This window comes from Apis mellifera, linkage group LG11 (assembly GCF_003254395.2).
Source record: "Apis mellifera strain DH4 linkage group LG11, Amel_HAv3.1, whole genome shotgun sequence".
Lineage (NCBI taxonomy): Eukaryota > Metazoa > Arthropoda > Insecta > Hymenoptera > Apidae > Apis > Apis mellifera.
The window spans coordinates 12,470,305-12,487,480 of NC_037648.1; the positions used below are offsets into that span (position 1 = coordinate 12,470,305).

Here is a 17,176-nt window from a genome sequence, read left to right on the forward strand (position 1 = left end):
CGTCCCGATAACCGACTCGATAATCTTTTGATAATCAAAAAGAAACCGGGTATCGCTTTTGAAAGAAAAATTATCTCCAATTCCAAAATTGATAATTCGAAAAGCATTTTTCACTTAATTTAAAAAAAAGAAGAAGAAGGTAAGAAAAAGAAAATTTACAAATTTTCTACTCCCCAAAGAACAAGTATCTTTTTGCAAAAGTTCAAGCGAGTTCAAACACTCTCTGATCCGCAAGGATATTCGAAAGTTATGATAAAAGTGGTTTCGTAAAAAGTGTGGCCCGTTCGATTCTCGCGTGATTCTTTTTTAGATCACGCTCGTGACACATTTTTCTGCGCACGTGAGGTGAGTCAGGCGTGGGTTCAAACTATTTCGACAGTTGTGCGTACACGCTCCCTCGACTTTGATCGCCACGAGGAAAGTAGCGAAGCCGTTGTTGCCGTACGATCTCGTGCGTGCAACACACGTCGAGCGCGTGCTCGTTAATCCGACTCGTTCGGCTCAGGCCGAATAAAAGGTGGCGATAAGGAAGACGCGGGTGAGTCGGGTGATTCGAGGAGCAATCGTAATACGATTGGCTAGGTGTTAGAAGAAGAAGAAGAGGAGGAGGAGGAGGAATGATCGTGACGAAGGAGCGAGATACGCGTGCTCCGTTAGCGCGAGCGGAGTGTGCTGACTCGATTAGACCGACCTCGGTGTCGAGGGTCGCGAGTTCTGACCATTGCTTTCCAATCGTTTCTGATTTGTTTACTACGCGCTGTTGTTTAACAATCGCGAACGATCGCTGTCGCCACTCTCCGATTTTATTTTATATATATATATGTGTGTGTGTACTTTTTAATTTTTTAAGCTTTATCTTTCTCTCTCTTTTTCTTTACGATAATATCGTATCATCGCGTATATTTTGCGTGGAAATGAAAAGTTCGCGATTCCGAAGAATTCTAAACAACTTTCTCGTAGCGATAATGAAAAGAAAAATAATGCTCCCCTCGAGTTGCATCATTTCATAAATTAATACGTCATGTATCTGGAATTCGAATAATGGAATTAGTTGAAACGAGTCTTGTTCGTCGAACAATATGCAGATTATTTTCTAGACGCGCGGAAAGAAATTTTGAAATCTAAATCTGAATCTGAATCTGGCTATTCAATGAGAGATATTTGGAAAAACGGACGGAATTCTGTGATGGGTCCTAATAAGTTATTTTAAATAAACAAGATGACGAAATCCACGCAAGCGTTCAAAGTTTCAAACTGAATCGGTGACCTCTGCTTTGGGTCTTGGCCTTTCCTTGTTAGATTACAAGAAATTTGTTCCAAATGATTAATCTAATACCATACACACTGCCTAACTTTGAACTTCCAATTTTGGTAAATTAAACGATCCCAAGGATTTGTCGTCGTCTCTGGAATTTCGAAACAAGGAAGGATCTCTTTTTCTTCTTCTTCTTTTTTTTCTGCGGAATGGCGAAATCGTATCCTTTTATTCTTTTTGCGCGACGAAAGTTTCCAAAGTTTGTTCGTAACCTTGAAAGCAAGTTGATACGCCTCGTTAGTCAGCTCCAAATGAAATTCGGTATTCTTATTTCAGTGGAATTGCTGATTGTCTTCCCCCCCCTTAAATAGAATCTACGTTCTCTTTAAATATCCATTCTCGCGTGATGAAATGCTTGCAAACCTTTATCGAGTAATATTTCGATTATTGATTTGCCATTATGCGAATCTACCACCATTGTCGTCGTTCCATTAATTTAGATCGTTCTGTACTTCTCTTATCCCTTTTGCATCCTCGTTAAAATCGAGCCATTTGTCGCTTATTAACCCCTTGCGAGAGTTGAACTGAACGTCGTTCCATATTTTTATTCGTTCAATGGATTTCTTTTTCCTCCTCCTCCTTTTCTTTTTATTATCAAAATGAAGGAATATCCGGTTCGTTTTGAAAAGAGAAAAACAATCCACTTCGATTGATTTTCTCATAATCACTCTACCTAATCGTGTAATACAATGTGGAAATAAATCTGGAAAATGAGCAAGAAGATTCATCGACGGTGTAATTATATAGTTGGAAGTAAATATCGCACAATAGCAAGCGAAGGCCGCACAAGTGTTAATCTTGGACGCTAATTAATCGAAACGGGAGACGACTTTTTTCAAATTTGCCTCGCGAGGTTATCTTCCAGGTAGATAAAACATCATCTTCAAATCTGAAGAATGACAAATCCCAAACGTGTGTATTCGACTCATTCCTCTCTTCATATTTCGAGTGTACCTTCGATCGAAACGATTATATTCCTCTCTTTATCCGGTTTTTTCTTTTTTTTTTCTTTTTTTGCCCGTTAACGTTACGCAATAACCATGATATCATCGTTTCCTTTAATTTTTTTTTTTAAGTATTGCCATTTTCAATCGTGGAATTATTGCTATTATTTTGCAATCGATCAAACAGATAAGAGATTCTACTCATCCGCAATTCGAGAATCCTGATCTCGTTTATTAATTTCCCGAATATAATCCTGAAAGAAAATGGACAACACGCGTCGTGTTTTGTCGTGAACCACAAGATTTTCTTGGTTCTTGCTTACGTCAACTGGTAACGAGAGCTACTGTGTCATTAACGTTCTAATTACTACGAGGCTATCTACGAGATGTTTTCCTTTGATTAGCCTTCCTTTTATGGCTGCCACGAGATCGAAAATGGAATTCCTACTATTATCGGCCGTGTTCGGCTTGATCGTCCCGAGGGAAACATTTTGTTTGTTTCTTTTTCATTAATTTATTTTTTATTAAATATATTCGAAATAACGAGTACAAAGGAAATGGATTTATCAAAGATAGCGGATAGTTTCAATAATTTCTAGTAAGCAGTCTGTTAAGGTTACCCGTTCAAAGTGTTTATATTTCATCGATCGATCGTCATTTGAAACGTTACCAAGAGAATTCTTGCGGAGGAAAGATCAATAGAAGGGTTGTAAAAATAAAAAGAAAGGAGAAAATAGAGTCATCGGGTGAGCCCATGAAAATGGCATTTTATGGCCTCGTCAAACTTAAATTTACCCATTATGGATCCAGTTCTTCTTCGCATTTTCTTTTCCTTTCTTTTTTTTTTTTTTGTTAAATCCAAAAAAAATAATCGATCAAAATTTACTTATGAATATCCTTTCGCGCAATTTGAGATTTCTATTCCTTTTTAAAAAATTAATTTCGATCGAATTCACATGGAATATATACAGTACAGTTGTATGATATAATGTCCCTTAATTTTTCCACGATCTTTCATATATTAACTGCTTTGCCAAAGTGCAAAATTAATGTAAAAAGTCGAGGCGCTTACTTCCAATTAGAAACCGCGGAAGAACAAAGTTATTCCTTATCGACCGCCTCTCTTATAAAGGATTAATACCTGTACCGTTTGCAATTATTCGAACGATAATGAATTCTAACTTAACTCCAGTCGTACACTTACTCGTTAAGCAAACATTTGTAATACAGGCGGAGTATAGAGATAAATCCCTGCCCGTGTTTCGGCCGCGAAATCCATTTCAGGCTCGCCAATTAGAGCGCGGCCATTTTGGAATCTACCTGTTGCTTTGTTCCAACGTGAAACGCGTTAAATACTCAAATTTAATAATCCCTCCGTTGAACCAATTCGTTACAAACTGTTCCCCTCCGCGAAAAAAAAACTTTGTCTCGCAAATAAAATCGAAAAATATTACGACTACAATTTCCAATATTTGTAATACGATACTTTAATTTTTAAAACGATAACATTCGCGATTTATTTTATATTCTTTCACGAAAGAAAAATTTTCCGATTCATATCGGATAATCTTAAAATAAAAATGTTTAAATCGGAAGAACGACGAATGACAATATATATACTCGGATAAATAACGTGATTTTTCACTCTTTCTTTCTCTCTCTCTCTCTCTGATGTACAGGAGAAGGTGCAATTAACACACCTTATTGCAACGGTACGTTCCATGGTCGTCAAGCATCGTTTTCCCCGAAAATAAACGAGCCCCGGTGAAAATTATAGGCGAAGAATTGCTCGCGCGGGAAGATCGGATTCGCGCGAACGTCGGGCGAAGCCAGTAGGTTCGAGATGCGATAGATAGACAGTAGTCGGGTAATTAGCGGCTGCTGATTGGTCACCTTCCTCCTCGATATATCCGAGGCTCGGTCGGGGATGCAGGAGCGTATAAACGTGTTGCGTGAACAGTGTGTGCATGGTGGGGGCTTATTTACTCGCTATTCAAACGATGCCGGGTTGGCCGATCGGCGATGAGACGAGGAACGCCAGTCCGTGTCTGACACTCGTTGCGTTCGCGCGATGCGTTTCGAACAGTGTATCGATCCTGTGTCCCATCGTTCCATGTTTCCACCGCGGGAACGATGTGCCGATGATTTGATGTGATGTGTCGATCAAACAGTGTTCCCGTTTAAATGTCAAAATATAAGTAGACCCTTCACTCGGTCGGTCATTCGAATTTCCATAAAAGTTGTGAATAGAGGAAAATTTCTCTCTCTTTTTTTTTTCTTTTCTTTTTTTTTCCTTTTTTTCTTTCTTTTTCGATATTTTCGATCGTCGGTATTATATCATTACATCTCGAATTTTCGAAACGAGAAATCAATCGATTCGCTCTCGCTCGATCGATCTTGATGATTCTTGACCGATCGAGAACACTAAGCTAGAACACGTGGAGCTCGAGAGTGACATGGAACAACCTGTTCGTTCGAGGAAGATCGTTCGCGTGGCGAGATAGTGCGAAGTGAAACGGGGGAGAAAGAAGAATCGATCGAAATTGGAAATATTGGACGCGTGAAACGGGGCGGGTTGAAGAAGTGAAGAGAGGATCGGTGACGGGCCTTCGGTCCTCGAGGACCTAATGGCACCCGACCTTGAGAAAAGGCGACAGGAACTAAGGAGGACCAACAGCGGCACCTTGGAACCGGGCAACGAGCATCTTCAAATGCTACTGCAGTTTCGGTGTACCGGAAATGCATTGATTGAGCCTTATCGACACGGTAAACTTGATCTCCCTTCCACACTCGCGCATGCCCATGATCATTACTACTTTAATATTCAACGATTCCCGCCTAGATAGCCGGGTAATTGATATCTCTCGAGTTGGAACCTGTTGCTGTTGGTATTTCGAAGTCTTTTTATTATGCCTTTTTTTCTTCTTCTTCTTCTTCTCTCCTTTTCTTTTGTCTTTTTTATTTCGTTTTATCTCTCCTTCCCACCTGCGATCTCTTCACTTCGTCGAGACTTTGAGTGGTTTATACCGCATGTTTAAATGCGATATTTGTACAGGTATATAAATTTTCTTTCTCGACGTAGAGAATTCTATTTTTATTTTTCCTCGCCTCTTACGCGATTGACTCATTGTATACATTGGCGTATCGAGCGTGGAATAAAAATATTCCCGATTGTTATCAAATTTTTAACAACGTTTCGGCAACGTTTTCTTTTTTCTTTTTAACGAGAACGAATCCTTTTATTTGTTTCTATTTACCATGGAGTTCAAGAAACTCGGATTTAGTTTAAGAGAATAACAATTACATTATATTATTAAAACAGAATAGATCTTGTCATTGTCAATATTTTTACGAGGCAAGGTTTTTTCCAAATTCTTTACTTTTCAATATCTTACGTCTTAAAAATTGGGATGATTAATCGAAGGAATCAGAGAAATTCCTGACAAATTTCGGGACGCAACGATCAACTCGAGAAAGATAAGAGTTTTGCGTTTTCATTTATTACCGTTTTTTTTGTCTTCGATGAATGTCTACCTTTGGACAAATCTTCGTCTCTTTTATATCCTCGTTCGACACCTTTCATTTCTTCTTTTTCCTTTCCTTTTTTTTTTATATTCCTTTTTATTTCTCATCTCGACGATTATTTTGCTCCAAATTTATTTGTTTCTTTCTTTTTTCTTTCTTTAAACAGGATTCGCTCTTTATTTATGCTCGTATCGGGAACAAACTATTTTTCACGAGTTTTTTGCGAGTCAATTTTTGCTCCAAAACAGTTCATTATTTTTCAATCAATATACGTTGATAAAGTTGTTATTGCTTTCGCGTGATACGCCATATTTCTTTCACTTTTTAAATTTATGTATCTTTACATTTTTTTTTTTTTTTTAATTTATAGTCGGCCACTCGAAAAATCTATATTATCATATCTGCATAACAATTAAGAGTAAGAAGGTGGTAAGGTGCGCGTGATAAAGTTTTCAACTCGAGAAAATCAAAGTTGGGGGGGGGGAAAAAATAAAATTTTTACCAGACTATTGATACTTTCGTAAGAAAACACTCGTCGAAGAAGCGCATTTTTCTCTTAAACTCCAGATAAATACCGCTCTTGTACAACTATATATTGACAAACTAAACGCTATTATCACAATTATTTTCATTGTATTAGTGAACCGATAAAAAGAAGTTTATCATAGGTGTAATACGATTTCGATAGATTTTTTAAATCTATGATGACAATTTCGAAATCAATCTATCGAAACAATTCCAATTATCATATTCAATATTCCCTGATCATTTAATTTATCAGGAAAAAAGAAGAAAAAAGAGAAATTCCTACTTTTTCCATCCTCCTAAATCCCTCACATCCCTCTCGATTATCCTAACTCGAAACGGGGTCGTTGTATTTCCATTCTCCCCCCTCTTCCTTATCTCCCCCCTCCCGATATCATTATTATTATTATTAGAATTATTTCTGCTCATTGTTTCGTCTCTAACAGGCGGGAAATCGTGACAAGGCTCGATAACCTCCGAGACGAGGTCTCGTCGTCCCTCCGCATGTCCTCCGTTCTTCCATCCTCCTTTCCTTCCTATTTTCCTTATCCGAGCCGATAAATTATCTCTCTCTCAGCTTTCTCTCCTTGATCCACTCTCTCTCTCTCTCTCTGTCCCTCTTTCTCTATCGCGTATCCTCCCCCAACAACGTGCGCAGGAGAGGCGCGAGTCGCCGATATCATCCTCCTCCGTTTATTTATCGCGGCTCGTCTCTGAAAAAAAGGTCTTTCGGCGTGGCCGGTCTTTGGTTGCCGGCGGAAGAAGGGAAAAAGAAGAGGGCGCAATCCGCCTTCGAAAGCGCGCGGCGGCCAATCGCCTCTCGCGATTTTCGAGATCGGCGAACGATCGCCGCGGTTTTCTTCTCCTCCTCCTCCTCCTCCTCCTCGTTCAATTCTCGGATCATCGTCGCGGTTTCGGATTGTTACGCCTCTCCCCTCCCCTTCCTTGATCCAGATCAGGGATACACAGATCGTTTCTATGTAGTGGCGATGACGATGAGGCAGACGACGAGGGAAGGGAAATTGATCGACGAGAGAGAGAGGAAGGAATCTTTTTTCCTTTTCTTCTTGTCCCTTCGTACGCTCTTTCCGTTATGTTAATTGTTAATTTTATTGTTCTCGAGAGAAGGTGACGGGAGAATGAGAGGATGTGTATATTAAATTTTTCTCTTTTTTTTTTTTTTTAATTCTTGGTATTTTAATTCGTGGTATTTTTATAATGAAACGCGTGGAGGGATTGGAACAGGTGAGATATTATTATATCGGCGAAGCGTTTGGATCTCTGTTGTAATGGATGAAGTTTTGATAGATAACAGGAGTATTAAGAAATTGTGTATTATAAGTACGTGGATTTATAGATGATCCTTGGGTTGCGTAAGAAGCGCGGATTATTTATTTATTTCTCCTGAGGATCTCGGTTTTCTGTAGACACAAGTATCGGGAGTAAAGTTATGTTCGTACATGTTCCGGCTGGTGTTACGATAATAATAATAAAGGTTACAGGTTTGCGTAATTCTATCTAATCGTCGATTATTATTTAACACCACTTTAAAAGAAGAATCTCTTTACAGGCAGAAAAAAAAAAAAAGCTTATTACGACAAGGTTGTAGGAGAGTTTATTTTTTAACGACACATCGCAAGGATTTAATTAAAGAATCCTTCCTTTTTTATTCCCCCGATGACATCATTTAGGAAAAAATCATTTAACGCCATTAACCAAGTAAAAGTTACCATAGATTAGTTTTTAATAGTCGTTATAAAATTGTACGTGTTTAATTTGCATAAAAAGAAGAAGAAGAAGAAGAAGAAGAAGATTGTCTTTAAATTTTTTCTTTCTTTCTTTCTTTCTTTCTTTTTTCCATCCCGTCTTTTTGCATCCTTTTTGCAACTAACGAAGCTTTCTATTCTAAATTTTTTTTAAGTTAACATCAACCGCGAAAAAAGAAAGAAAAATAGAAGATAAATTTCCTCGGAATCGCGTAGGTAATCGTAATTCGATTTGAAATTCCCGCGCGCGCGAATCGATCCGTTTCGAATTCGAAACACCAATTTCGTTAACCTTTTTCCTTTCCTTTCGATCAATAAGATTCGATACGGCGATATAATAATTTTCGTCGATGTTTCATCGATATTCATCTGTTACACAGGCATTAGATTATCTAATTCCGAGTTACCTGAGCGCAAGGCTGACTCGACATTAATGTTATCGCTAAATTGAAATGAAGTCAAATGTCAGGCTCCTTACGTCCGATCGCTTGTTGATGAGACATTTCACGGATTGTTGAATAGGTCAAGCATCGCAACGTTTGCAGAATATGTTTTCCAGTTTTGTCTTCGCGTGACTAGAGAAAAATTGCGTCGTAAAAAAGAAGAATAATCTATATAGAAAAAAGAAAAAAAAAAAAAAGAAGAAACATTAACACACGTGTAAAACGATTCGACTGAATTTCATTCGCATATTAAAAAAAAAAAAAGAAGAAGAAGTTTCTTCGTATCCGCGGTTTTTTCTTTTTTTTTGCCCCAAGATTAAATCGGGTCCCGATTGATCGAACGATATATCCAACGTGTGTAATTATATACGAGATAAAATGACCGTGAAATGTTTCCGAGAAACGATTTGAAAATCGATTCGATTTTCCACGATTCCATCGTCGAACGATGGAACTCGGATCGATCCCTAATTCTTTCCCAGATATATCGATATATCGATTGGATGATTAATTCGAATCGAGAAACGATTCTTCTCGATCTTTGCGTCCGTTTCCGGGAAATATATGTATCGCGAGCCGTGTCGTTTCATCGGAGATGATTTCACGGATAAATCGCTCGTAGATGGGCCTTCCATCTCGCATAGCTCGCATTCCTCGCGAAATTGTCGACGTCTCGACATCCTCTCCATCGTCGGGATTCAACTACGCATTTTCCATCCCGATCGAAGAGTTTCCTCTTTCCCGGCCGATTGGTGGAAACACGCGGTAAGTATACTTTTTAATAAATACGTTACGAATTTTATAATTTGCTCGAGTTGTCGCGCGTTGAAAAATTAGGTTGATAACCTTCTCGTTAAATCTCGCTTTAATTCGTGGGGGCTATTTCAGGTCATGTCTCGTATCGCTCCACGGTTAATAATAGACCGATTTTCTCCCCCCGGAAACGTGACGCAATTTTCAGAATCTTCTCTCGCCTCTAAATATACGGATTCTTTGCGGCTTGCGATATTCTGTGATCGAGAAATTGTTTAATTTCTTTTTTCTTCTTCTTTTTTCTTTTTTTTTTCCAGCGATTTTTTCAATTATCACGAAAATAACGCAGAAGAAGACGGATATTTTCTACGTAACGATCATTTTTTCTAACCTTAAAGATCCGTCAAGATCGTGCCTCTTTGAATGAATTTTCGAACGAAGCCTTCTCTTAAATTAGAATTTTCAGAGAAAGAATCTTGGAAAAATTTTCGAAGGATCTTTTATCCTTTTCTAAACGAAGAATTCTTAAAATCTAAAAGACAATTATCGAACGAATATTCCATATAGAATCGTGGACGTGAAAATGGTATTTCCAAACCGGAGACCCGGAAGAAAGCCCTCCAGGGACCATCGATGCTCGTTGTCGTCGATGTCTCGAGTTATTTCATAATCACGGCCCATCCATTCGGATGAAATCTCGTGTGTCCACGGGTGTCCATAACGCACGTGTTTCGAACATGTGCTCGCTTGGCGCGAGTGCGAAATCTACGACGCTCATTAATAATGCGCATGTACACATTGTTGAGCAATATATATATACATATATATACATGTACATATACACGGCTCGGTTGTACGCTCGTCTAACAGTACACTCGATACAACTGGCGACGAGGTTAGAATTCGATTAAGCTGTCTTAACCCTGGAGAGCTGGCCTGGATAGACTCGATTGTTCTCGAAAAATTCATGGATTCTAGAATTCCGAATCGATCATGATTTTATATCGTAAATAATCGCTCGAAGATGACTGCTGGATACTGGATATTATTACAATCACTCGATATTACGTTATCACGGTGAACTCGTGTCACGAGCGAATACAGTTGTTTTATACGGAAAGAGTGCTACATGTAATAAGCCGAGAGATGACCTCCAGATACTGGAGTCGATTATAGTCATTATTTAAATTTAGTTGTACGTATTGAACGGACGTGTATACGCTGAAATGTCCAGTCACGTTGGTTGGTATATATATTTAGTGCAAAATTGTGAAGGAGAAAAATATTTACTTTACATCGATGATCTAATAGACGGAAGGTGGAATAGAATGTATCGAGCCAAGAGGAGTTACTTATCTTTCTTAACAGCTTTTAAAAAGCTTTAAAATCGAGAAATTTTTTCCCCAGTGAAAAATATTCTCGTTTCGATTCAATTTATCACTCGATATCATCCAAATATCGTATCCTGTAAAAAAAAAAAAAAAAGAAACAACAAAAAAGAGACATATATATAAAACGAGAAAAATTCGGAGCGCGATTCCTTCTGAAAAGTGTACCTCGCCTTTTATCAGGCCACTGTTTTTCGCCCGTCGCCAAGACGGAGTACGTGTGCCAACTAATCGTCTGCCTCGCGGAATTATCGATAAGCGAGAGAGACAGACTCGATTATTTCTTTTCATTGTTACGTAAATAACATCGAGACAAGTTGACATACGTGATACGTCCGACTATCATTTACAAGCGTATCTGTGCGCGGTGCGTGTGAGAGAGAGAGAGAGAGAGAAGGAGAAGCAAGGGAAGGAGGGATCTGATTAAAAGGTGCGTTGACTCACTCGATATTATACACAGAGGATATCGATAAAATGCGCGAATCGTACGCTATTCTCTCTCTCTTTCTATTTCTCCACGTGCAGACAATATATATATAACAAATCTTGATAAGGAGCCAGTCGCGATAAAAAGTTAATATTTATTTACTAAAATGTTAATTCCTCTGTTGTGATTGCTCCCACTTATATAGATCGAACTCTCGTCGAGGTTACGTGGATCAAGCGTCTTTTTTCTTTTTTTTTTTTTTCTCAATAACTCGATGCCACGATTTGTATTTTAAAAATGGTGGACGAAAATGACGAGCCGTGATCCGAATTTTGTTCGAATCTTGTGTAAAAGTCAAAGGTCGTTAATAATCGAAAATAGCTCCTCTCCTCTCTGAATTATCGACCGTGCATCGTCCATCTTTCAAAACTCTCGTCGCGGTTATAATTATGGAATAGCCGTGTTAAACAATTCTTATAAGAGGAAAAGAAGGAATTAAATTACGAATTATTATATCGTTTTTCTTAACGATCAATTCTGCCTCTTACCGTATTCGAAACTATCCTCCTGTATTGACACAGCTGTCTTTACCTTGAGCTCACCTTTCCTTCTTTTGGCAGTTTTCGGATCGGCCGATCACCAGTAAGGAAGATTTATTATTTGTCATATTTCGATTAATACTTTGAGTAATTATTCATTTTTTTGAAGAATAAAGAATATAATTTCAACCTCGAAGTACGCACAAAAATTTAGAAGAAAAAAGGAAACAATCTTTATTCTCTCGAATGTAATAATTTCTTACATACAAATTCTTACCACTTTTCTATAATTTTAATCAATTAACGAAAAAATAAAGATAGGATGCAGTGGAAAGCAGAATTCCTTATCGGTTTTCGAACCATAGACGAGTTTATCTGCTCTCGCTTTCTATATTCTGGCGCTTCCCTTCCTTCCTCCGGTTACATCCAGATTTTACCGACTTATCTCGGCCCCTTGAAATAGGCTATCGGCCGGTGTCGTGAGCCGTGGCGAGTAACTCTGTCGCAGAAGAATGCCGTGGAAGGAACACAGTGGACATGTGAAAACTTTGGAAAGCTTCACATTTTCTAATTCTACGGTAACGGTAAATTAGATTTTTCTGGCAGATATCTAATGGAACGCCCCAAGGAGAGACGGTTAATAGCCGATGGATGGATGGTTAATACAGGTTTCTCCGGTGAAAGCTGATGGAATTTCAAAGATAAGGCACTATCTATCGGAAAGAATGATGAAAAACAGTTAAGGTAGCAAGAGTCGGAAAAGAAAATATAATAAAAACGGTCGGATTGGAGAACGTGGATTGGTTTTTTACTTGTTTGTTTTGACGAACGAGCGGAGAAACGGAGGGAGAGGCGCTTTATCTGTCTGAGATTTAAGAAAAATCGTCCTATCGCCACTTATGGGCTGGCAATAGATCCAATGTTGTTTAAATTGCGATTAAAGTAAAGTAATCTATTTATACGACAGAAACTTTTTCTACAATTTTTTTTTTCTTATTATATATACTTCTCACGTAGATCCATATTGTGTAATACCTGGAGAGAAATAATAATAAGAAACTCTTCAAAAGATATCTGCTCGTGAAATAATATAAAAGAATGAAAAGAAACGCGAGGATATTAATTTCTAACATTATCTGTTGAAACGTTGTTTGATAATTGGCCTAATCTAATATATAATCGGAACCGTCGATTATCAACTAATTATTTCGATTATGATTCTCTCTGATATGGACCATGAGAATCGTGATAGGTTCTAACAAAGGAATCGATAAAACTATTCAGACACGTTCTGAAATAATATTTTATATCCGATTAACTCACAATATAATTAATATATATATATAAATTTATCTTCTTCCATTCACATCCATTCCAAACGTATCCATTCATATATATATATATATATATTTTTTTTTTATTAATTTTCGAATTATCATAAAAATCTTGGTTATTATTATTACTATTTCCAGACGATAATAATTCGATAAAAATTCTCAATTTCCATTTTCATTCTATACGCCCATTAAAACGTATCCATTCAGAATTGTGTTGCATCTATCATAAAAAAAAAAAAAAAAAAGAAAGAATAGCGATCGAAGGAAAAGGAAGGCTGCGCTGCGCGCATGGAGGAAGGCGTGCACTTCCGCGCGATGGAGAACGCTACCGATCGTACGCGATAAGGATCGCGGGAGGGAGAGAGAGAATGGATCGATGCAGGTAACAATATCCTTGAGACTCGAGAGGCGTCATAGTTAGCGCGCAGCGCGACGCGCTGTTTGTAATAGTAACGATGTTTATCGATCCTGTTATCGGGAGTACACTCGCAAATGCACGAGTTCGAGGACGAGCGATGGAGACGTAAATACACGGCGGAGGAAAAGAGAGAGGGGAGGGAGAGGAAGGGGGCCTAATATCAGCAGGGGAAAAAAGAAGAAGAAGACGTGGCGGAAGGGGCAGTAGAGAAAGAAAAAGGAGAAAAAAGAAGAAAAAAAATTGAACAAAGAAAGGAATAATTGATGGCCTATGATGCTCCGCGATGATGGTAATTTTACCATTTTTCCGATCTAGATTCTTCGAAGGCCGTTCGAGTGGCGGAGAAAAAGTTGAGAGGAATAGAAAGATAATGTGCTCGAGATAATGGCAATAGTAGATGTTATGGTAATAGTAATCGATTGTAATTTTTTTAATACTCCGTGATCTAGATTTTTCCGAAGGCCGTCGAGATAGAGGAGAAAAATTGAACCAAGCGGAAGGGAGTTGATCCAGGATAACGATCGATCGAATTTTAACATTCTTTGCAGTCATATAAAATGATCGATTCGTGTTCTCGATTCGATGAAATATCTAAATATTTGGATTCTTTGATTTCATTTTTCTCCCCTTATTCCAACGCGTGATTATTTTATTATCTTCATCCTCGTCGACGATTCTCATCATCATATATCTCATCAATGCTGTTTTTCACTCCCTCCTTCGTGTATACAAAGGACAGTCATCTTGAAGGATAAGATTGTTTCCTCTGACGTTTTAACACAATTTTCTAAAGGGATCGAAAGTCCTTGTTTGCCGGTTCTAATTGAATTTATTGAACCAGGTCAGAGATCGTGTTTTTCGCGATAATGGCAGCGAGGAACGTGTTTAAACTCGAAACGGGGAACCTATAAACGGGGGTGCAATTTATGGGGGAACGTCGATGCTTTTAATGTATTGCAACGGTGTTGGAATGGCTGCTCCTTCAATTACCCTAAGTGGTCCGTTTGGTTTTTGGAACGGAAGTGCGGGGACGTAACTTTGAATTACTCGAAATGGATTCATCGTGTTAAATTTGGAACTGTTACAAGGCGACATATTAATTATTAATTACGCTATTTTTCTACGATTATCTTAAATTAATTTAAACCAAATTAAAAAAACTAAGAAGTAAAAAGAAAATCTGTTAATTTAATTGTTATTAATAATTCTAATTAGAGCGTTGTTAAATTACATACAATAAATGATCTCTTCACGAGATACGATATCCCTGGATAAAAATAAAGAAGTACATAATATTGAATGAAGTAAAAAAAAAAGAAAAGGACAAACAAGAATACTGTTTTCATATATACCCTTGAAGAATCATTCGATTATTACATAGATTTCATAAATTATATTCATATTTCATATTCTTTAATTAAAAGATACAAATAACTTCTTATCCCTTGTTATAACGAAACATTAACCAAAATCACACGTAAAATATCTTTCTCGTCCTGGAAAAACTCTTCCCCCCTAAAAAGAGAAAAATAGCTTCGAAACTAAAAATTACTCGAATTATTTCAATCGAATGAACTTAATCTCCTCTAAAAAAAAAAAAAAGAGAGAGAGAAAAAGAACACGTACAAATCACATTTGCATTATTTTCGCATTATCCCTCCGCGACGCGAACCGATCGAATTCCGTCCGGGATGGAAAAGCGAATTTGTTTAAAAAAAAAAGGGGGAAAAAAAATCCATCTACAAAAAACCCAACCTCCCTGTATTACACCCGCGCCAGTAATTACACCCGGAGCTGCTCGTAATTAAATTCCTTCTGCGGAGGCCGCGATTTATCCGTCGGGGATAAAAAAGCGAAATAACGAGAGGCGTAGCCGCTTGTGTGTCGCCGCGAGGCGACGATGACGATGGACGTCGCGAGGCATCGAGGTTGAAAACGATGAAAGATCGTCGCGAACGATCGCCGGTCGTTGACATCGGCCCCGTGATTTTCCTCCACGATCACACGGATGCACCTTACACGCGTGTGCACGCGCCCATTACGCCTGCCTAACCCCCTGTTGGCGGCGGCGGCGGCGGCGGCGGCGGCAACGGGCGAGACCCCTCACCACCAGTTGCATGTGCGATTGCAACTTCACCACCCCCCACGCAATTATCCCATCCAGTAGTCGAGCTTCTATAGATAGACACCGATATCGTTCTCTCTCTCTCGCCATTTCTCCTCCTCTTCGCGTTCTACGCGTTCTCTTTCCATCTCTCTCTCTCTTTCTCTCTGTTAATTTCTCGATATTTCCTTCCCCGAATCTCCATTCCACTCTTTCACACAGTTCCAATGCATTTTCCCTCATGTTTATCTTCCCAAGCTTGATAATAATTTTTGTTAATTATTTTAAGCTTGGAATGGACGAAACGATGCGTTGAATTTGGTTAAATTCTCTTTCGAATCAAAAAAGGGAGAATGATATTCGCTATATTGTATGTAATTTTTTTCGTGGAAATATTAGTTCCGATGTGAAAATAACAGTTTGTCAAAATAATATTTAATCCTAAACTAGAAGAGAAATCTCGTCGAAATCTCCGTCGAAGCGTATTTAACCAAGCTCCGCGTCAAATGTTAAAATTTTAAAAGCTTTTTTGAAAAATCGAAATCTCGTTTCAAGGCATTTGTTGTGTTTTATCGTTGTAATAAAAATAAATTGAGAAGGCAAGCGGGAAAGAACGGAAGGGATAAATAAGAAAAAAAAGTATTAAAATCAATCCTCGATACGCGAGTATTGTTCGTTCCGTTTGTTGATCGGCGCCGCGTTCCGTTGGTTAATCGTCGTCGAGATAAACTCGTCGTTTTACCCCGGCTACGAGGAGAGCAGCAGCAGCAGCACAATCATCGATCACGGACTTTGTACGGTTCGATGTCTGGGCCGTGTGTGGAAAAATGAAAATCACGAGTTCGTTCCATTCGCGGTTAAAAGTTCCTCGTCTAACTCGAGTTTCTCGAGTCTGTCGTTAACCGGAATGCGATTACTTTATACACGCTGGAAAAAAAAAAAGAGAGAGAAATTTACGCGATACTCTTCTAAGTTTGTTTTATATTGGACAGAATATATTTGTTTACAATCCTCTTCGACAAACCGTTCCACGTCTCTGAAGACGCACAATTAGATGATTCTTTTTTTGTTAATTAAATAAAAGCTAAACGTTTTCTTAAATTCTTAATAATAAAATATAAAAGATAATTTAATTTTGAAAAATCGAGGTATCCAAATCGACAATTGATATATCGTCTCAGTCTTAGGTGAGATTAAAAGTTTCATATGTGTCATAGATCGATGCTATTTAAAGTCACATCTTTTTACAATTCATCATACTTACCAGCGAAAAGTTTAAAGTAACAAAAGAAGCTTTCTTTTTCTTTTGGTCAGTTCCAATTTTAAAAATCAAATAAAAGTTCAAGTAATTTTATTATTTTTATATTTCTCTTTGCAATCCCGTTATTAAAAACACATGTAAATTATATAGCGTTACTACTAAAATTTTTAATAAAGTACTATCTCTCGTCTGCACTTTAGTAATTATACTACTCTCGAGCTAGGCTCGCTCTATCGATCCGTCCTCGCAATTATCCACGCTCCTTTTTCGAACGCTTTCGGCCAGAAATTGTGCAACAAGATCGTTCGAGGAATCTTAAACGGTCGTTCAAATTAAATTATTTGTTCGAAACGAAATTCGTACAAGTGTCGATTCATTGTTTCCATTCTCGATTCGTACAATTTTTGATTCATCAACGCCTCATACATTAT

At 38.0% G+C, this 17,176-nt stretch overlaps 1 protein-coding gene across 5 annotated transcripts in view; it reads left to right on the forward strand.

The window, feature by feature from the left end:
• The window catches only part of LOC408354 (nuclear factor of activated T-cells 5), a 49,640-nt gene that overhangs the window by 23,289 nt on the left and 9,175 nt on the right, over positions 1 to 17,176 (forward strand). For 3 of the 5 annotated variants that reach the window (XM_026443841.1, XM_016914963.2, XM_016914964.2), the window contains exon 1: positions 4,258 to 5,025. The exons of 1 other annotated variant lie outside the window; for it this stretch is intronic. In XM_026443841.1, the coding sequence (XP_026299626.1) occupies positions 4,887 to 5,025 (139 nt within the window). In that variant the 5' untranslated portion in view covers positions 4,258 to 4,886. Of the gene's footprint in view, positions 1 to 4,257; positions 5,026 to 17,176 lie in introns of those variants that run through there. One more of the 5 variants, XM_006566758.3, reaches the window with a different exon arrangement.